Source organism: Halichoeres trimaculatus, unplaced genomic scaffold, assembly GCF_033239565.1.
Source record: "Halichoeres trimaculatus isolate MK-OKI-2021-1 unplaced genomic scaffold, fHalTri1.1 fHalTri1_scaffold_5, whole genome shotgun sequence".
NCBI lineage: Eukaryota > Metazoa > Chordata > Actinopteri > Labriformes > Labridae > Halichoeres > Halichoeres trimaculatus.
In genome coordinates, this window is record NW_027437183.1 from 11,841,919 (window position 1) to 11,863,766 (window position 21,848).

The following is a 21,848-nucleotide window of genomic DNA, read 5'->3' on the forward strand; positions in this document are numbered from 1 at the left end:
CTGGAAAGTGTTGTGAAAGTGTGCTCAGCTTGCCTTTTGTTTTATAAGAGAAAATTATGAGAGGTATTCAACCCCAGCAGTTATGTGACTACAAAAACCATGTGCAGACCAGAACACATTATGTGTGAGCAATCACGTCAGATGAAAGAACCGTTAAGAATAAGGTGTCATGTCATTGCTTGGATGCCAGGTAGGGCAGACTGTGTGAAAAGGAATGAACACCTGAAGGGCAGGGTGAGGAAACAAGGGCACAGGATGTGTGTGAGGACTCAGCAGGGTGACACGAGGTAAACAGTTTGAGAAAAATGTGTCAAAGGAGGGAAAAAGAAGCTTAAGAGGGACTTATATATCTTTGAAGAACCAGGTGATCTGCGTCATTTCTACTTCAAGCATAACCGTCTGGCGGACAGGAACAGTTTTTCTCTTGATTGCCAAAAACACAGCTACAAGTTAAGTCAAATAGGGCTGCAGGGTAACCTATGTAGCTTGTCAAGGACTGATGCAATAGTAATAATGTGTTGCTAAGTCTTTCAGCCTGCAGGCAAACAGGACTATCTTTCTGCTCTGTGTGCTAAATTCAAGAAAAACACCTGCTGAGCTTCTGAAAACTTGACTTTCAATACTTAAAAAAGGAACTAGAGGACCGCAATCACATGAATGAAACACGGAAGTCAGAGTCCTAACTCATCATATCCTGGTAGAAAATATTCACACAAGACAAATGCTAAACTATGACGTGTTAAAAATGTCTCTTGCCTCTCTGTTTTGTACTCTACATACTTAAAAAAGACAAATGCTACAGATGAAAATAATATAATTCATTATTCTGACACAGTAAGCCACCTAAATAGGCTGATAGGACAGTGCTTAGAAAAAACACAAGACATAAGAGCAGAAACTTATATCACGATTAATTATTAGCAAATAAAACAAGATGTAAGAGGAGCCAAGTGAGAAACCAATAGGGAGGACGGGAAGAATATAAAGCTATTCAAACTTTTAAATATGTTCAAGAGAATCCTGAAGCAAATCCACATCCAAACTGGTGGTTTTAAAGTTGTGGGTGCCCATTTTGTAGAAAAAAAAGCTGTGCAAGCGTCTACTTTATGAAAATGCACACACTTTAAAAAACATCCCACAATAGCATGCCAAGGGGGGATTAAGAAAGAGGAACTTCATGCAGACAATGGCTCTTTGCTTCAAGTGGTTCTTAACAACAAGAGAGTGAATGAAAGAAGGGAGGAGGTGTGTGTGGGCAAGAATGTACCGTGTGAGTGAAGTGTACTCAAGCATCTCTAATTACAGTCATGTTTAGGCTTGTGTGTACCTGCAGCCCAGTGTGGTCTGTAGCAGGGTGGTGATCCCCACGCAGAAGAAGATGGTCCCTATGAGCTGACTGGTGGCCCACTGATCGAAGCCGACGCACATCGCCTCAGCGAGGAGAAATGGCACCGCAATGGTCCCACTGAAGCACGTCAAGTAGTGCTGCAAAAACAGCACAAGTGTTGGCGTGTTATTACGTGAGCGTCTGTATTATCTGACCTGACAGGGGGCAAAGTGTTAAACACCATGGATATGATCTTTAAAAATGTTCTGGAAACATTTTTACTACCAGGAAAAATTGTTGTTATGATCACCTGAAGGCAAAGGAAAAATCTTAATTTGCAAAGCTGTCTGAGAAACTCAGTACTTTGACACAGTGTTCCATTGTGAGTGTAGTTCAATACTACTTTGTGTCCAAGTGGACAACGTTAGTTCTAAAAATTGTTTTATACCTTGTGATAAAAACATTACTCAATGTTGGATTTTAAAATAAAGCAGCAGCTGTCTGTGTCCTGTCTTTACATTAGCCTGGGAAACTATAATAAAGGAGGTGAATTAGGAATCCCCTTCATTGACAGAAATTAACTGAAATTAGCTAACATGTTCAACAACTAGGATTGCTGTGCACTCTGAACAACCTAAAAAACACAAAGTAAACTTTTGAGAGTAATTTATAATTTGAAAGTTGTTGATACTTTTAACCATGTTCCTGAGTGATGATCTTTATTTTGGATCGAAGACAACTTCATGTTATTCGCATGTATATTGGGAACATTTTGTGTTTTGGGCTTCTTTGACAAAGCCTTTGTGCTCATCAAACCCACTAATCAGTGTTTTCTTTTCTGTGTTTTAAAGATAGAAAAGAGTCATAAGTGATGACAAAGAGACAGAGAGCAGTAACAACGGATAAATACCTGTCACCACACACAAACAAATCATGACATTAACCTCCTAACACAGCAACACAATGACTACTCTGAGCTAAATCCTATTTCTGTCCCATGTTGAGTTCGGTCATGAATATTGTGGTCGTCTGGATGTTAAATACTGCACTGAGATGATAAACCGGCACAGGAAAATATACTGTATGACACACCCTGATTCTACAGGACATGCATTGGTGTATGTTTTCAGTGTATATCTATTATTCATGTACAGACAACCTTTTAATAATTGATAATTCCTCTCTTCAGACAGTCAAGCTTCATGAGGAGAAATAAAGGCAGATGTTAAATCTAAAGATTTACCTGTAGGCCTAAAAACACACACAGGTACCAGGGTGGGGTGTCTTCAATGGTATAGATCATATCCATCCTCCTGGCGTCCATGCTGTCTGTGCTGTCTAATGTCTCAGACATTGAGCTCTGAGCAAACAATGACAAAGAAAGAAAGACATTTAATCACAAATCATATTTAATCAACATGTTTACTTTGCCCCATACATTTCTTTTTGTGCTGAGGATTAGGGGCATTAATGTAAGAGGAAAGTGAAAGAGTAATAAGGAAAGTGAAAAGGAGGAAACAGATCACGACTTGATTCAAATGGCAAAGGAAAATGCAGCGTCATTGTGACGGAAACAAAAAAAGCACAGGAGGTTACAGAGACAAGATAACATGGAGACAGACTGATGAGTCTGACTCTTTGATTTTACATTTCATCAGCCTGTATTCGTAACTTTACACTGAGGTCAAATCTGTGAGCCTCACAAAACAAATAACAGAAACACAACATAATGTTGGAAATGAAAATGATAAAATGATAAAACAATAAGAGCCTAATATTTTTTGAGAAAAACATAAATGGAGGATTTTCACAAGACAGATTGCTCAGCTCTCAAATATTGTTACTGTTTCTAATGAATCCTGCATCTCTGCACTGCTTTAAGGCTGTAACCTAAAATCAAAAGTCGTTTTAATACCAACCTTACTTTCTGCTTACTCTACTCATTTCAGTTTCAGAGCTTCTGTCTCAACAGCTCCATTTAAATAAACATTCAGTCTATTCACACAATGTGACTTCAACTGTGAGGCAGCAACAACATAGTGTTTAGAGGGCGTAGCGCTGATTCATTCTGAGAAAATACAACTTAAAAGTATTAATATTATGATCTACCATTATGTCATTATTTTTTATGTTATGAAACATGACGGGGCAGCCTCAGTGAGCAGTCAGAGGAGATAAGCTGTAAACCTCTAATTAGTCAGCATGGTAACCTGCTGCTGTGGAAAACTACTCACCCCATGTGACTGCTTTTATGAAACAACGTGAGTTTGTTTGGTTGCACTGTTAACTGATACAGCAGTTGCTCTGTCCAAGGAGTGTTTGCTATAGAATTAAACCACACATGTTGTTACTACGGTAACTGAGAAGGTTGCTGAATGTACTCGAGCTGAAAACAGGGATTACATCTTCACTTATGTGGGGGAAAGGTGAGGGACTCTGACGTGTGGTTATGAGTAAGCTTTTTCAAATCATGTGACTGTGTGTCAGTCTCCTTAGACAGAGGCTTAATCTGATGTAAAATGAGAGTGCTTTGAGGAATCGGTGAAGAAAAAGTTTTCTTTACTTTATTTGTTCATTTTCCGTATGATTCACCTTTTCTGCCCCTTGACTCTCTTTAGTGTAGATGGCCATCAGCTCTGTGTTTTCAGTGTCTTGGTCTCCACTGGCCCCGCCCACTCCGTTGACCACCACCTTATCATGGAAACACACGCAGAACAGATTTTTAATATGAATTCTTTAGGTCAATAAAGCAGCAAATAAGGCAATATTTATTACAGCGTGCCAGATCATCCTGTACCAGACGGCAGCTTGACAATGACGTACATGGATTTGACACATTAGTCGGTCGACAGAGACATGAGACAAACAGGCAGTGGAAAGAGAGTCAGTGATTAAAAGAGCAAAATTAGTAGCTAAAATTTTTCAATAGACCCAACTTTGCAAGATTGAGCTTATAGGTAAAGAACAAGTGAAATGCATTAGGTCTGTCTTGTGGATGTCCTCGGTGTATTCACAGCATAAAAAAAACAATATTGGTATTCAAAGTGCTGTACTTTGAAAGATTTTCATGCTTAGGGAATAAGATGCAAAATGATGCAAATATGCTCATCAATCATCTGTAGCCACACAGTACAAACAGGCTGAAAGACAATACAGCTTTGCAATCTGTTCTGAGAAAAAGGGAGAAAACCTTTAAATGTGTCTTTCTCGAGTTGCCCTGAGTTCACCTTGAATCTTTTTTTTTAAATGTTGAGCATAAGCGTCTGAAACCTCAGGGTCATGCAGGGATGCAGGACTATGTAGGTTTTCATTTGCAATACTTGCTTCTGGATGCCCTCTGAACTCTGGCTGTTAGTGCCACTTTAATCTGCACAAACCCTTGATACAAATATCTGGCTCCTTAGCAGCCACGTGTGTAGCAGAGTGTTGCTTACTTTGCCAAATTGTTTGCGCAGTTTGTCTGCAGGGATTGGATTCATTGGATTGTTTGGCTGAGAACTACCTGCTTAGGCTATTAAAGCAACTGTGGATTTTTTAACCAACAAACCTGCAGGACCTCCACAGCAGGTCAGAGCTAAAACAGCTCAACAGATTCATTCATTTTCATCTTAAATCAAACAGGTGGATACAGTACCCAAAATCTTCATGTTGATGACATTCAACCCTATTTATCTTTAATATCTTATTTTTTGTCACATATATTTTAGGGAAATTAGTTCCTTCTATTAATTCAGTTGAAATACCACTGCTGCTCTGTAAGAAGAGTACAAACAGAGGAAACTGATGAATGGAGGGGCACAGTGGCACACAACAAAGGGTGATGAAGTTTGCAGATTGTGTGTGTTCTTTGATCTTCTGCTTACAGACGTAAATCTAAAGTAAAAGGAGGGGGAAGGGTTAAAACAGTAATTGTGAGTTAGAAACATTAAGACCAAGCCCTGTATTTGTTTTTTTGTCTTTGGGCATGTACAGAACACGTCTCATGCAACGGCAAAATGCCTGTTGAAACAGTCATGTGGTGCTCCAGTTTAGCTCACATGTGAAGGCAACCGTCTGCGCTGCACTGCGTACAGCACCTACTCTCAGTCTCAACACGGATTTGTGCATGTCATTCCCCTTCTCTCTCTCCCAACATTTCCTGTCTGTCTGAGGCTGCCTTATCACAAGAAGGCAGAAAACCCAAAAAGTAATCTGTGAGATAAAAAGCACTCATGTACCGGGATTGGGTAGAAGTCTGCACCATGCTTGCTCTCCTCCTCATATTTGCCTCCCTCACTGCCGCTGTCCATCGACTTGGAGGTGGTATTCTTCCCCACACCCATCCTTGTGTCTTTGCTGTCCTCGCCCTCCTCCTCTTCCTCTCTCTCTGTCCTTCCTCTGTTTCGCTCTGGTGTGAAAACTGCAGACGAATCCTTCAGTCCGATTACATCGTCCAGGACTGGCTCACCTGCTGGAGAAAGCAGACAAACAGAGAACGATTTATGTCTCTGTTAAAAACTAAGAGTCTTTAGAAATCCTGACCTAACCTGCTTATTGACTTATCTTAAGTCAGGTAGTTTGTTTTTACTCCTTCATACTTGAAGACCAAAGAAACTGAACTAAAACATTTATCAAGTCTAAAATGTTCTCAGTTTTGTTTTTCTCTGGGAAAGATCTGCGAGCGAGTTCATATCAAAACATTTCAGAGGAATTATGAGCAGCCAGTTATTACATGAATACTAAACAGACTATGGAGGATCATTTAAACAATATGTTTCAACTTTGTTTGATAAACTAATCTTAGTTAACATTTCAATAAATCAGTTGGAGTTCAAAATACAACCCAGAAAAAAACTAGGAAAGAAAGTTTCTTGATCTTTCAGAAAATTCAGCGAATGTGTTTTGCTAGCACCAGACAAATAACAGTTAGAGAAATATTCCTTACTTCTTGTCCTACACCAATCATAGCAGACATGTCTCACAGAAAAAGAAGGAGAGGAGTTAAGGAGTCTTTAAAAAATGAGAAAAGCATAAAGAGGAGAGGTAATGTGGAGGGAGAAAAGAGTGAAAAATAAAAGCAGTTTGGTAGAGAAAAGAAACAGAATAACAAGAGCTGACAGATGGAGGGAGATGGTGAAAAGGGTGCAACAGGTGGAAAGAGACGACAGACTATTCTGGCAGGGCTGGTTTGATATTGTCTCTCTTCTGGTTTGATGTGTAGCTTTTTTGTTCCTGTAAAAACAACACTTTGAGCTACACAGTTTGAAGCATCCTTGCCCTTTGGCTGACACTGCCAGACATTTTGGAAGAGTCTGTGTATTTTTCTGATTTCATCATTATCAGTCACCCACTGAAGGTACTGAAATCACAAGTATGAGACACTGAATCTTTGCCAAGATTGCAGTGATGAGAGCTGTCACTCAGAAATCTGGCAAACCCAGCCATCAGCGAATATACACGTCAGCTGTGTTTGCATCAAGCCTTACTGTAGCGTGTCGCTCTTGAACCAAGACAGCTCAGGAATGTTTGCCTCCATATATGCAAAAGTGGAATCAAATGAATTCAAAGAAGCTGCAGGCTAAAATAAGACTTTCTGAAGCGAGAGCCAAACCGTCTTCTGGACGGTGAAGAATTAAATAAATGTTCAAGAGCATTTTACTAGTTGTACATGTAGGATGACTGATGTATGAGTATGACTGTGTTCATCAAGCTTTCAATAGATAAGACCAAGTTCTTACATAATACTTATCATTACTGATCAGCTGATTTATACTGAGTCATTTAGACCCACATTTCAACCCAGAAGTTCTCTTAAATGCACCACAAAGCATCAATTTACACTCTTTGAGAAAAAAATTGGAAAAAGGCCATGGATTTTATTCATGCATGGAGTTTCTGACTCACTTTCTTTTTTCTATAATCAAAGTTCTGTTTACATGTTTGAAAATGCAATAAAATCCTGCTTAAGACGGCTTCCTGAAAAGAATCAGATAAAAACACTTATTTTGCAATCTCTCGCCAAAAGTGGGAACTGTGTTGGTTTATAAAACTAGATCATTCATTTATCTTCAACAGAGGGAAGCCACACAGGACGTGAATTCAGCTTTCGACGTCAGACAAACATGATGTCCCTGGTGTTATCTCTGACACCACGGTACACTAAGTTTAGACAGTCAGGGCTCAGTTCATTAGCCAGGACATAACAGTGCCAAACTATCAATACAACACTACTGCTGTACTCCAGCTGACTGCTTCATTCAGGAGGCAACACAAACAACACTTTTAATTTAACTTAGAAATGTCATCCCAAGCCTGTCGATAAACAGAGGGGCTCATGGGTTGTTACCAGTGAATTTGTGGAAAAGCCACTTGAGGATCCTGTTTTGCATCATACTGGATTTGGATGCTGTGCTTCATTATTAAAACATTAATTTCAGTTATTACTTAAAAACCCACTTACCAAACAAACTGTGTAAACATCGTTTATGCTCGGCAGTTTTATAACCACTTCCTGAAACAGGTTTGTTTTCCTTCTTCCTCATCAGATCCTTTATTTCAACAAAGGTGTCTTAATGGTAACTGCTGTCATCATTCATATTATTAAAAAAAAAGATTTATGGTGTGTGTCTGCTTCTAGAAACTGCACTGAAAATTTATATTTATGTACAGTATGCAGGGATGAGTACCTGTCACATGTGAAATGATACGGTACCAATGCCCGGTACTTGGCAATCGGTAGTGGTACTCAACGGTACCAATTTTTGGTACTTTTTTGTATGTATGTGGTAAAAAATAATAAAATAAATATATATTTTTTTCAATTTATCAAAGTTATTTGTTAGTATATAACCTTGCAATGCTGTGTTCATGGCCAGCATGGAAAATCACCTACTCTTCTACTCCCTCACAGTCACAAGGATGCATTTAGGTACCTATACATGGTACCTTCTGATTTTACATGAAAAGGTACCCTGTACTTTTGACAGAATTTGGTCGGTACCTTTAAAAATACCTCATTCAATACCCATCTCTAACAGTATGTGTGTTTATTTACTGCTTATGAACTGTAAAAGGATAAAAACCTGGAGAGATGTCTTATGGGTACCTTGAACTTAATAAACACACTGAACTCAGACCTGTGATCTTGAAACACTGACGACAATATCATCACATCAGGATGAAACATCTTGACCGTATAATGCCAGCTTTTTCCACTAACTGCGTGACTGCATTATTAACAGAAGCCAACCTAGCATCACCTGCACTGTGTCTTTATGCCACATCTCTTTTTAAATTTTCTTTATTTCTATTTTTTAATTCCAGACTCTCCTTCCCCACCCACTGCCTGCAGTGTAAAATGTTGGGATAGGTGTAATACCTAGTTGACACATCCCATCACTCCTGTCAAGCTGGGCGGCTGGGAGCATCTGTGTGGAAGGGGCAAGAGAAAGAGGGAAAGGAGGAGAGAGACGAAAGAGGAGTAAGAAGGAGTAATAAGAAAGTAAGAGGAGGAGAAGAGAGCGGGGAGGAGGCAGAGAGGAAGAAGGAGGTAGGAGGGTCAAGGATAGGAGGGAGGTGAGACATAAGTTAATTCGACAAACAGCATTTAATCACAAGCAAAAGTTAGTGCGTAGCCTTGCTCATGTGCTGGTTTTAGCTCATGTAGCTTGAGAATGAGTTATGTTGCAGTTGAGTTTCCAACCTATAGAGGGCGCATGTTGTTTCAGGAATAATGATAAGAAAGACAAAAAGAAGCAACATACAAATGTAACCAGCCACAGTGAAACTCAGAACAGAACAAGCTGATATTTAAAGGAACATTGCATTATTGTTAGTAATGCCACAGTCACTCACTCTCCCAGTCATGCTTCACATGATTATGTTTAAGAGAAGCTTCAGAGATGAGAGGGGACACCTGCTTTGGCTGAGAATGAGAAGAGGAGCTTGAAAATGTCCCATAGTTCATTCATAAATACATTAAGTACAAATTAGCAATGTATATGACTAATAAGACACAGATAATGATGAGCTACTGCATTCTGTTCAATGCTGGATCATTTAAAGTGGACACTCCAGTATTTGCCAAAAACAAAAATGCATGTGTGACTTCATGTGGTTCTGGCAGAGCGAGAACAGTTTGCTTGAGACGGAAATAACAGCGCTAATTTTTGTAAATTTGTAACAACATTATACTCATGTGGTTTAATCAACAGGAAATCTTATAAGCAGCAAAGTAACCTGCCAAAAGATTATACAAGTCCTAAACACACTTTAAACTCCAATTATCTAAAAGGTCAGACACATACACACCCCTTAAAAACAATGATTTTCTGCCAAAACACAAACAAATGAACTCATATTTTCCCTTCCTGTCCTGTGACTTCAGATAGAAAATGATACTCCAGACAAAACTAAAAAATTGCCAGAACCTTGTACGTGACATTAGCTAGTCTATATGGACTGTGTACTTACCCTGACTTCATTTGGAAGGTAAAGTAGAGTCAAATAAAGAGACTGACTCACTACTTTCTAACTCAGAATACTCTTTTGTTTATATCCCACAAAAAAAGGATATAGCAATGCACACTGTATTAAAAGCTGCACCACATCATCTAACATTTATTGATCAGAACCACCAGAAAGCCAGTGAGTATGTCATACAGTACATGAAAACAGAGCCTCACTGACCTCAGAGCTTCCCAGCCTGAAGCTCTTTGAGTCAGTTGTGAGATGTGGCGTGTGACAGAAAGTATCCCAGCAGCCCCTGGGTGAGTATAAGTCTGATGAGGCATGAGCCAACACCAGAGGAGCCATGCTACGGTAGCATTTCATCCTCAAACGCGTTTTCTCCACTGATGCCTGAGAGACAGACACACTCTACTCATCCCTGTGTTTTCTGTCAGTTGAAACCAAAAACGAAAACACACACAGGCACGCACACACACACACACACACAAACATAACACGAAGAGACAGACAGAGAACTGGAGCGAGAAGAGAGAACTGAGACAGAGTTGAGTGATTATACAACAGTGGATAAATCTGTCCCTTTCCATAAACATGAAGTAAAATACCAGATCATACAAAAGTAGGAAATGTGTGTTTTGTTGTTAGAGAGCGTTTGGGAAAAGAAACAGGAAAACTAAAGCTCATCCTGGAATAAAAAGGTCAGTAGAGAGTTATTGCAAAGATCTATAACCATGGTAACCTGATCTGTGTGCCCGTTTCGTGTGGGATATTCCACCAGAGGACTTTACACCAGATGTTTGTCTGTGGTTTATCTCAGTTGCCAAATTTGAGTCCAAGTGTGTACACACATGTGTTTCAGCTCCATCCTGTCCAGGTGTTGGTCTGCAGATCAGTCACAAGTTTTTACCTCTAGTTTAGTTTCAAATCCCTCAAAGGACATTTGTCTGGGGCAAGGTTATAATAGTTAACTAAGACAAAACTAAAAACGAAAACTAAAATTTAAAATACATTGCATTTAACTAATAAAAAGTCTGTCTTTCTTGTTACAGTCCAAGTTTCTAATTATTTAAGCTCATATCATATTGTTTTATATAGTTTTAGTTTATATCAATTTTATGTAATTTAGGTAAACATTATTTTTATTTAACTTATGTATATATTTTTTATATTAAGCTTATATTATTTTTTTGTGTTGAAGGCAGCAGCCAACAGTTCAGTAGCAGCATTGACTGAGCAGTGAGCACTATGTTGGACTTGAAAATAAATAGTATTAAAACATATTTACTCTGACCTTTTTGATTCATGCACCTGGTTAATTAGATATGAAAAACTAAAACTAAACTGAAACTAAACTAAAACTAAGCCTTGTTGCAAAAATCAAAACTAAAAAATAACTAGAATGCCTGCTCTAAAACTAATTAAAACTAAACTGTAATGGAAAAAAAAATTCAAAACTAACCAAAACTAAACTATAATGACAAATCCAAAACTATTTTAACCATGGTCTGGGGTTTTCAGACTTCTTGAATCTTACAAACAGAAGATCGACTCTGGCTCACTCTACAGAAATCATCGTAGAAGCATAATTCAGCTTATGAAAGTGAGTCTCTGCTAACATTTTACTTTACAGAAAAATAATTCATAATGTTTACATGATATTTGTTTACATAAAAGGAACAGCTGAGTCAGAAGGCTAAATGTTCCTACCCTTGGTCTTCAGTAGGGGAGCACTGATATGAAAATTTTGGCTGATACCGATATCCAATAATAATATTGCTGTTATGGCCGATAACCAATTTTTACTGATATCAATACCAGTAAAAAGACAGAAAACAATCTGAGATGATATGTCAAAGTAGTTGAGAGAAAAAAGTGGTGCAACTGTAAGAAAAGACGACCATGAAGAGGATCAAAGGATGGAGTGCCTGAGATAATCACGATCAAAAAAGTATGTTTTGTGTGCTTTTTGAAACAAAAAACAGGAAGAGAGACATAAAAGAAGGGGGTCAACTCTTTTTAAGTAGTTTTGGTGTTTACATAGTCACAGAAAACAATATTATTTGGGTCTTGAAAAATTGTTCAAGATGCTCTGAGAATGGCTGGCAGCCAATGAGTAAATATCGGCCCACTTTTACACATCAGCCGCTGCTGATATGTAAAAAAAAAATGACCAACATCAGCCAATACCAATATTGATACAGATATATCTTGCATCCCTAGTCTTCAGGAAGGGTGGCAATTCTTTTAAAATGTCTTTGGTTTTTTCTCTGTCATGCCTCTCTTCCACTGACCATGGTAACTCTTGGGCAGCTACAGGTCACCATAAAGATACACTGTGGTATCTGTAATGTTTGCTTTTTCCCTCTGAATGCGGGCAAACATTGACCTGAATGATGACTGAGATGCTTGAAAAACAGCAAACAGTTACAGCTTGTCAGAATAATTGCCAAATAGTTTTTATTCAGGCGTCTGATCGTTTTGTTTCTTCCATGTTTTCACCCCACCTGAGTACGAGTGTTACACGCTAAACCAGAAAAGTGGCTTCACCAAAAACAGTCGTACCACATTAATAACAGCTTATGGAATCATCTCCAAAAACAGACAAAGCATTTATTAAGGCAGGTAAGAACTGGTCCATGTGTGTTTGGGGCTAACCTAGATTTTATCTAGAGCAAGAATTAAAGGAGGTTAAGAAGCTGTTGCATGGTATAACTGATTTTAATGCTTAACAATGGGAAGAACAGTTATTGGCAGGTAAGTGAGGAATCAACAAAGGAACACCTACGTGCGTCAGTTAGGCCGAGGCACCATCCTTTCATGTTAAAGAGTAAATTAACTCCTCTAAAGAATCGTTTCACAACCGCCGTTACATCAGTAGAGCCAAGATATTGCGAAATAAACCAAAGTAAGCCAATGAACATATGTGAAGATGTGTATGTGGATGTGAGTATACACGTGCGGATGTTTGTGTGCGGCAGTCTCTGACAGTTTACACGTGAGGGGCTCCTATTTCACCATGAGGGGAGATTGTAAAAACGGCTGCAAGGTCATGTTTACATTGGTCAACTTCCTGTCAGTGGAGCAGAGGTGAATAGAGATAAGAGAGTTACAGGGACAGCAGGCTGCTCAGTACAGAGAAAAACTGACGTGATGCACAGTATTGAAAATGTTTTACTGCACATAAAAACAACCATTTGCAAAATATGTCACTGGTACTTCAGTTTCTTTCAGCGTATTGTCATTAAAACCCAAGTAGTCTTGTTTTTATCGAGCTGCACAAAGCATCAGCTGAGCTGAAATCCTTCTAGCACAGCTTAAAATGACATCTTTTTGATGTTTGATAAGCTTGTGGACATCTTAAAGCTTCATCATCAAGCTGTTTTTATACATTTTGGCTCTGGGTAAATTTTGAGTCCACATATGACTTGATTTTACACTCTGTACACGTGCATTTCTTAGCAGTCTGCTGAAATTTACTACATTTAAAGCTGAATGCAGTCATATAGTTGTTGCACATTTAATTTATGCTACTTTTCAACATCAAAACAGATCAAGTGGATATCAACTCCAGACACAAGTGTGTTCGTGCACGTTTACAATGCACACTCATTAATTTGTCATGAGACCAGAAGACGACAAAGCAACTGCACGTGCAAGTGGTGCTCTGCTTTTATAACATGATGATTGTTTCATGACGATCACTAGGCGCCTGCTAAGGTGTGTTCAGTAATAAGCATCAGAAAATACCAACAAACAGGGTATACGCCTTGACTTGTGTTGACCTAAAGAGATTAAAAGAGCACTCCTAAAAACAGGACTGTAATGTGCTCAGGCTTGAACTTTAATATAATTTATCAGCCAGTACAGCTGCAGAACATGCTACCTGTCTGGGAATCCTCTAGCTGTTCAACAACCTGTCACTCTGACCTTGAAGGTGACGCTTCTCTTGAGAAGCTACAAAAAAATTGAAATGTCATAGAGAAATTTAGAAGTGTATCTAGAGTGTAGAGCAAGTTGTCTAATTTAATCAAGCCAAAAGTTTTAGTCATAAAAAATCTGTTCGCTACTTCAGCACCATGAACAGCTCCATTGCTTTGCCAACCAACAGGTCAGATAGGAAAGCTACTATACCCTGCAGAGAAGAGCCAACAATCACAATTTGCACAAACATTGGTCAGATAAGGATCATAAATCAGGCAGAGTGGACACACATGTCAATTAAACTCTACTGCCCAAGCACTGCAGGCAGACAGGAGCTGTGTCTTTCAACATATGTGTTTTTAAATCATTGTACACTGACCAAAGTTAAATATATCACCTTATTACATTTATTGGACACGGATAATTTAGTCATATCTTGTTAATTACTGATTCTTTTTGAACTGATTTCTCTTAAAACAGTTTATAACAGTATCCGTCCATGCAGTGATTAACTTGTTTCTCCTTTCTCTACATTAGCACAGATGGGGTATATCTGCTGTCTTAAAGCGCACAATTTAAAACTTTAAAATGGTTTAGTAAATTTCTACTAGAATAATAAAAACTGTAGTATCTCTTCAGAGCTTTGGACTTGTTTGGGGAAATATGGTGTGTTTCAACCTTTTGGCAAACAAAGGCAGACATGGGAACAGTATCTTCAGTTTAGATGGAGAGCAGTGTTGCATAAAACCTATTGTTTACTGAGTTCCCCTCCCACTCAGTTTTCAAACTAGAATGACAAGACACAGCCGTTTGGCTAAGTGCTGTTACAGAAGCATGGAAATGAAATGAATGGTCAAATTTAGTGATGATATACCTATACAGAGAAACTATATAACTGAGCACCGAGTTTTATTATCTCAGATAAAACCCTGAAGAGTGGTGTGGTCTTTTCGGTTCCTTGGGCTGGTCAGAGGCCGGGATTCTTCAGCTTTCTTTGGTAGTTAACAGCAGGTGCACTCCCATGCTGTGCTGTACAAACACATTTCTCACTTGACGAAACCAAAGCAGCAGGAAAGCCGGTTACATTTAGATCAGGAGAATAGAGATGGTTAGCCATTCCTGTTCTCACGCCAACACCTACACCCACACAGTGTGCTATCAGCAGCACATGAATGGGCGTTAAAGGTTAGGTTTGGGGGGAAAAAAGAAAAGAAATACTTTCTTACAGTTCTTCTCAGAGTAAGCTGGCCTTTAGTGTTACAGTGTGTGTTCCCTATAGGTTCTTCCACCTCCCACCAGCTCAGGCTTTTCACCCAGCCCAGCAGGGAGACTCAGGTATCTGTTGTTACTTGAAGTACATTAAATCCTTTAAGCTGAGATCCAGCTGTTGCTCACAACGGAGATGACAGTTTATTTTGCTTAAACAAAGAATGTGGAGACAGACTGCCTTCATTCACTCATCCAGCTCACAATCCCCTAGACACAGACTGTTTTATGGGAAAGTCACTGTGTTTCAATAGATACAGGTCATTACACAGAAATGTTGCTGTATTAACTACAATCAGAGCTACAGTAACTGTTTAAAAGGTAACATATTTGTGTATGTATTTGTAATATACTGAATAGGACGACGCTTAAAGGAAATCTGCTCTACATTGTGTGACAGAGGACTTCTCTGCTTGATTTTATAGATAAATATAAATGAGGAGATAGAGATGGAAACATATTCTCAATGAACTTCTGTAAGATTAATATACATCATTCTTAGGGATGGGTACCGAATTAGGTACTTTGATAGGTACCAACCAAATTCTGTCAAAAGTACCGGGTATCGATTCATGTAAAAAAAAACGAAAGGTACCATGTTTAGGTACCTAAATTCATCCTTGTGACTGTGAGGGAGTAGAAGAGTAGGAGATTTTCCATGCTGGACATGAACACAGCATTGCAAGGTTATATACTGAAGAATAAATTTGTTAAATTGAATTTCTTTTATATTTCATTATTAAACAAATTGATATTTTTTACCACAGAAACACAAAAAAGTACCGAAACTTGGTACCGTTGAGTACCGGTACCAATTGCCAGGTACCGCGCATCGGTACCGTATCGTTTCAGATGTGAAAGGTACCCATACCTCATCATTCTAAAATCATTTTTCCTCCATGCTGTTTAAAACTCAATGTTACTTGAGTAACCTGTTGAACAGCCCATGTTTCTATATTAAATGTGTTGGAGGACATTTAGCAGTATTCTAATTTTGAGATAGAAAATAATTTAAAGACAGACAGCAAAACTGGATTTAAATATAGCAGATGAATAGCAGATTAGTGCAATTGGGAATGCTAGTTGAGGAGTATTATGCTAAAGGCACAAATGACTTTAAATATTTTGATGTTCTTGTTTCCATAAATAGTTAAATGTCAAACTGCTCTATCACACAAGGCGAAAAGATTGTTATTCTGCAGCAGAAGCTAATGATTTTTCTCTCTTGCATCATGTCTAAATTTTCTTTCTCTGTCCTCTCCCAAAGGTGTTGTCCATCTGTGGTCTACCATCTGCCAAAGTTTAAGGCTGTCCTAGAATCAAGTTTTCCTCGTCCAGTGAAGGGAATGCAGAAATAACTCTGAATGTGTCAGACACTGTTTGCTGACTACTGTAACTTAACCACCAATGAAACATGTACCTTACTGTGTCCATGGTGACTTTTAATATTCCTTGGACTCTCACAAAGGGGGACTCACTCCCATAACTTACCAGATGATGTGACAGGCCTTCGTTACCCGAAAGGCCACCTTCCTTTAGGGGAGAGGTAAAATAGTCCAACAAACACCCAGACAACTGAGAAATGCAACTGAACAACCCTTACTACATCCAAATCCACAGAGACAGGACACTGGCATCACTGAAAAACAGAATTCAGCACGCTGACAGAAAGGGTTTGATGTCAAGTGTCTCCTAATTCCAATTCTTTGGATTTGTGGCAATATCAAGTATTCTGTATGGCACCATCTTGTGGAGGAGTAGTTCTCTGTCAGCCCAGATTCCTCACTTTTGCAAACCACACCAAACTCTGGTCTGTACCATCAAATCTCCCAACAATAAATGTGTAGCACACAGGAGGAACACTTGGCAAAGCTTCACATCAACTACCAGAGCCAGAAGATGTAGAGAACAATGAGGAAAGGCTTGTATGAGGATTTTAACATACCACAAGCTAACGTTGCTCTACATCTCTTCCTTGTTGTAGATGGTTTGTATAACACACAGATCTACAGATAGACAGAGACCGTCCTCCAGAATTCCTGTCATACTCCATCTGTGATGCACAATCTTAGACCGACATTAACACACATCAGCCCGATAAAACTATGAATATGACAAACCACTGTCTGTGAAGGAATAGTGGGGGATTCCTGACTCTGAGCCTTGTCTGTTTGTTTGACACGTTCTTGAGTTTTTTTTTCTTCATGGTATGTTAAACACTGAGGGACACACCTTTCAGTTCATGACAATCAGTGTTACTGCTGGAAGGTGAAACTGGAATGTCAAAATGGTGAATAAATCTGTCATTCAAAGTTTGCAGAAGGAACTTTCCTTTGGTAGTTATTTTGGCACCCCCCATGAACAATGGTACCCCCATCTCTTCGCCACTCTTCTTCTGTTGCTCCATTCATTTTAAGTTAATGCCAATGATATGAAGGTGTTAGTTCCTGGAATAAGATGCTAATGTTTCAAGTGGTTAAAATTAAATGTTCTTCTGAAAAACTAATTTGGTAATCTTACTTTCTGTTTCAAGTACACGTTAGATGTTTAATCATTCGAGATGTTTACAAGAAAGCCTCTACAACAGAAAATGTGAGATACTTTGTTATTCACAGGGCTTCTTGGTAGAACAGGGGATGGGACCATCAAAACAAATAAGGCTCAGATAGATAAAGAGACGTCAGTGGGTGAGGCTCCTCCACACAGACCTGATACCAGGGCCAGTACATGATAGAGATCAATGAATAAGGACAGAAGATTCAACATTGCTCCACATGTTAATCTTTGTAAGTCTAAAAAAATTAAGATAGGCCGCAAGAACTGAATGGATGTAGACTTCAACTGTTTTTCCAAATACTAATAGACGGATACAAAAATGTGAATTAATGAGGAGGAAACTTTAAGTCCTTATAACAAATACACCCTTTTGCTGATGTTACCTTCTTTAAAAATGTAAATAGGTTTCTGTTCTTCTTTGGTAAAATCCAATTTAGTCCAATATCTTTGTGTTATGAACAGTTTGCCAGATAAAATGGTATAGCAAAATGATACAAATCAAAAGGTTTAACTCAAAAATTAAATTAGGATTTATAAAAAATATCTTTAAATGGATTGACTTTAAAATGGACTTAACAGAACTTAATACATCTTAGCGTAGCTTCCAGGAAGACACCAGCTGATAATGAAATTCATATCTAGTTGCAACTCTACCCACATGTGCACTTAGTGGTTGTTTCACATCCATGAGATTTAATTTAAGAGGTTGAGTGCATCAAGTCAAGCTTTTCCACTTCTCTTTACTTCATGATCTTTGTTTTCAAATAGCCAGCAAGTAAAGTCCTGTACAGGAGCAGTTTTCAGTAGAGCTGTGATAACTGTTGTGTCCTCAACTCTTGACCCATTGAGACTGGATGTAATATTTAGATGTACACAACTTTAAGGCGGGATGCTACATGTGCACATTTCTCACTTTTCAGACCGGATGTGATGCGTAGGTCATCCATCTTAACAGTCAAAGAGCCAGTTAACTTCCACGTGAATAAAATAACCCAAAACATGCAAGTCATTCCCTCTAAGTGTATTGCAGCAAATCACAGCATATTTTATGAGTCAAGTGTCTTGAAAATGATGACCACGTCTGAATTTACATATACATCCCATCCGGCCTTAAAAGTTAAAGGTTACAACATGTAAAGATTGCCAGCCTAAATGGGTTTACTGCTTGCAGTAAAGATGTAAAGATCTAATCTTATCTTATTGTATCTAAACTTGGATACTAGCCACAGACCTTTGCTGTGTGTCTTAACTCTCCAGATGCATTTGTTTCCCCGTGTAGATCTGGCATCATGCTTGCTCTGAGAAACAAATAAAGATGGAAAAAACATTCTAAAAACTTCTTTTTTGTACAAAACATGAATACATCTAAAACAGCTTGGTAAAGTGAGATGAATGAGAAAAATAAAGATGAGTTAAGAGCTCAGATGGACCCATTCCAACAGCCAGTGAGTCAATTATCAAGGATCTTCAGTTTGAGGCTACCAGTCCATCCATCATCCTTCATAACAGTTTTTATGAAAGTCATGATGTAAGCCAGTTTTCAGTTCCGGTATTTTCAAAACTGTACTGATTGCCTGTGAGGAAATGTTGTCATTCATCTAAGTCAGGCAAGAAATCTGGGTCATTGCAGATTAGATTTCTCAATAGGGGTCAGTGGAAGTCATTGCATTTCCTTGGTGTCATTCAATGCTAACATTCTGATATAAAACTGATAAGACAAAGAGAGGCGGGAGTTGAGCAGAAGACTCTCCATGAGTGTAAAACAAGATATTCAACTTTTCTGCTATGAAAGGTTTTCTAAGTAGATTGATTCAAATTAGGGTTATACCTTTAATAGTGATGAGAGCATAATAGTGTTTTGTTAGTCATACATGCATGTTGCATGGATTATCAAATATGAAAATATATATATATTATATGATGACCTCATTTGAGTCCCATCTACTCACCAAGCTGCTAATTTGTTCTGATTAATTCAAAAACCACTGAATTAACCTTATTTTCACTCAAGTGACTGAGTTGAAGATTAGGGCTTCCTAATAACCAGTACCTATTTGTTTGCACCACAAAATAAAAATTTAAGGAAGCCAAATAATAATAATAAAACAAAAAAGTCAAAGTAAATGACAGATTCATTTTTGTTATTTAACAGTCTGGCACAAAAAGAAAAAAAAGGAAGGACAGTGAACATAACCAAATCACAGTGATGTCGACGATGGAGAAGGACCACAACCAGACATGTCAAAACAAATAGGTCCAAAATTAAACATTTTTAGTTGTGGTAAACCAAAACCAGTTTTCTGATGATCACTGTCAATAATCAGACAGCAGATTGGCCCATAACTAATACATGATATCCAATGTCACATTCTTGTTCTTTTTGTTTTATTCTTGATATAACTATCTGATAACACAAACAACTGACAAAAAATGCTGAACTTGGGTGAATGTTTCTATTAAATAAAGTCACAAGATTTCTATATGTTGAAATGCTGAGCAATATACTGAATGGTGTTAAATCTGCAAAATATTACTGCAGGACATCTCTGGATACATTTCCTAGCCTAAAAAGCTCTATGAAAGGTATTAAGAATTACATTTTGTGTCATATTAAATCTAAATTTAAATTACTTTTTTAAAAATTAACCACAGAAGCGCAGTCATTGGTCAATGCTAACCCTGTCACATGGAACCAATCAACCTGGTTAAAATGCAAACTAACAAATCCATAATGAATTTTAGCATGAAGAGTCTAACCTGGAGCACTAAACATACTTGCTGAATAGTGCATCTGAGTGGTCCTTAAAATAAACCACAACACCACAAAACTTTGGCTGAATTTGCAGATGATGTGCTATAATGTGATGGGTAAAGTGATCTAGATATAAAATGACCCATAAACATAACAGCAACAGTAAATACCATAGGACATGCCTCAGGATTTAAGTCACACTGTTAAATATACCGCAAGAAGTCACCTGACAGACAGAAGTGGACTATATCACACACAGAGTTCAACCCAGGTCTTTAACTATATGGCATGTGCAGAAACAAAATAAGCCTGAGCTACTCTCACGTACCACTGATGAAGAAGACACTGTTCGTGCAAGAAAAAATAAGGCTTCCTTATTCAAACAGAAGTCTCTGCACCAAAGAATGGTGGGCTGGAATCCTTAATAAAATCAATAAGTGGTCCCACTAGTGTTTTCCATCCACACTTCCCCACCTACATTCAGGAGAACACAAGGAAATCAATTTAAATGCTCACATATTAACTAACTCGTTACTAAGGGCCAGATGTGACCCAACATTTCACTGACATGTTTGGCTCATTTTCAAACTGTGAAACTGAATATAGACAGAGACTGAGTGCAGCACTATTGCTGCTACAAACACACACATACACATACACACAAACACACACAAAGAGGACATTCCTCTGTGATGGGCGGTTGATTAAGGCCTATTGTGATTTTGATACCGGATACATCGTCAACAAAAAGCCTAAAAAAACTGGACTCTAAGCAGCAGTAACAGCTGTTGGTGTTACAGTAATGAATGCAGCAGCCTGCTTTGGTGTAATACTACTGGCTTTGTCCAGTACTCATTAGGTAAGAATCTTACAGTTGAGTACGCTGCCTTTGACCATTTAATCTCTAAATTACTCCATTTCTTTCATCACACACATAAATGGAGGTTTGAAAACAACATGTACCGCCAAAAAGCCTTTTGTTGTCTTACTTAGAGTGGAAAAAACAAATCTCATAAATCAAAATACTCATTATCCCACTACAAAGGGGAAAAAGAAAATGTGTATCCAAGCCAAAGTATTCAGAGTTCCGTGTGAAAGAAGAAAGAAATATCCACTCACACACCTTTACACAGTACAGTGGGAAAGCACAGCATGACCCATCACTACAGTGTAATCTTACTCACACGCTGCCTTCAGTAAACAGTGCCAGGAATCCCTAAGCATGACCCAGTTCACCTCATGGTGTCTGTTCCTGGGCCAGTCAGACCGACACACATCCTGTGAGGTGATCCCTACTTACATCACTTTACTGTACAGCAGACTGATAAAGAAGAGCTACTGTAAAAGTACAGTGAAGTCAGTGAGTCACAAAAATGTTTCTGATAGCATTCTGTAGTTTAGTGTTCTTGCAGACAGGAAGCCTTGAAGCTTTGATGGTGAAGTAAATGAGACAACAGGGATTTAAACTAGAAAAGTATTGTAGTCATTATTCTACAACAACAGCAGCATTTATTTAAAGGGGACATATGCTTGTTTCTCCTTTTCACAAATGCCAGACTAGGATGCCTGTAAAGCATT

General features: G+C 38.4%; 1 protein-coding gene across 2 annotated transcripts in view; it reads right to left on the reverse strand.

The window, feature by feature from the left end:
• The window catches only part of slc23a2 (solute carrier family 23 member 2), a 41,386-nt gene that overhangs the window by 12,612 nt on the left and 6,926 nt on the right, over positions 1–21,848 (reverse strand). Inside the window, exons 2-6 of one of the 2 annotated variants that reach the window (XM_074670039.1) lie at positions 8,685–8,733; positions 5,545–5,777; positions 3,920–4,018; positions 2,571–2,687; positions 1,328–1,485 (exon numbers count right to left, since the gene is read on the reverse strand). In XM_074670039.1, the coding sequence (XP_074526140.1) occupies positions 1,328–1,485; positions 2,571–2,687; positions 3,920–4,018; positions 5,545–5,777; positions 8,685–8,733 (656 nt within the window). The remainder of the gene's footprint in view (positions 1–1,327; positions 1,486–2,570; positions 2,688–3,919; positions 4,019–5,544; positions 5,778–8,684; positions 8,734–21,848) is intronic. The other variant, XM_074670040.1, reaches the window with a different exon arrangement.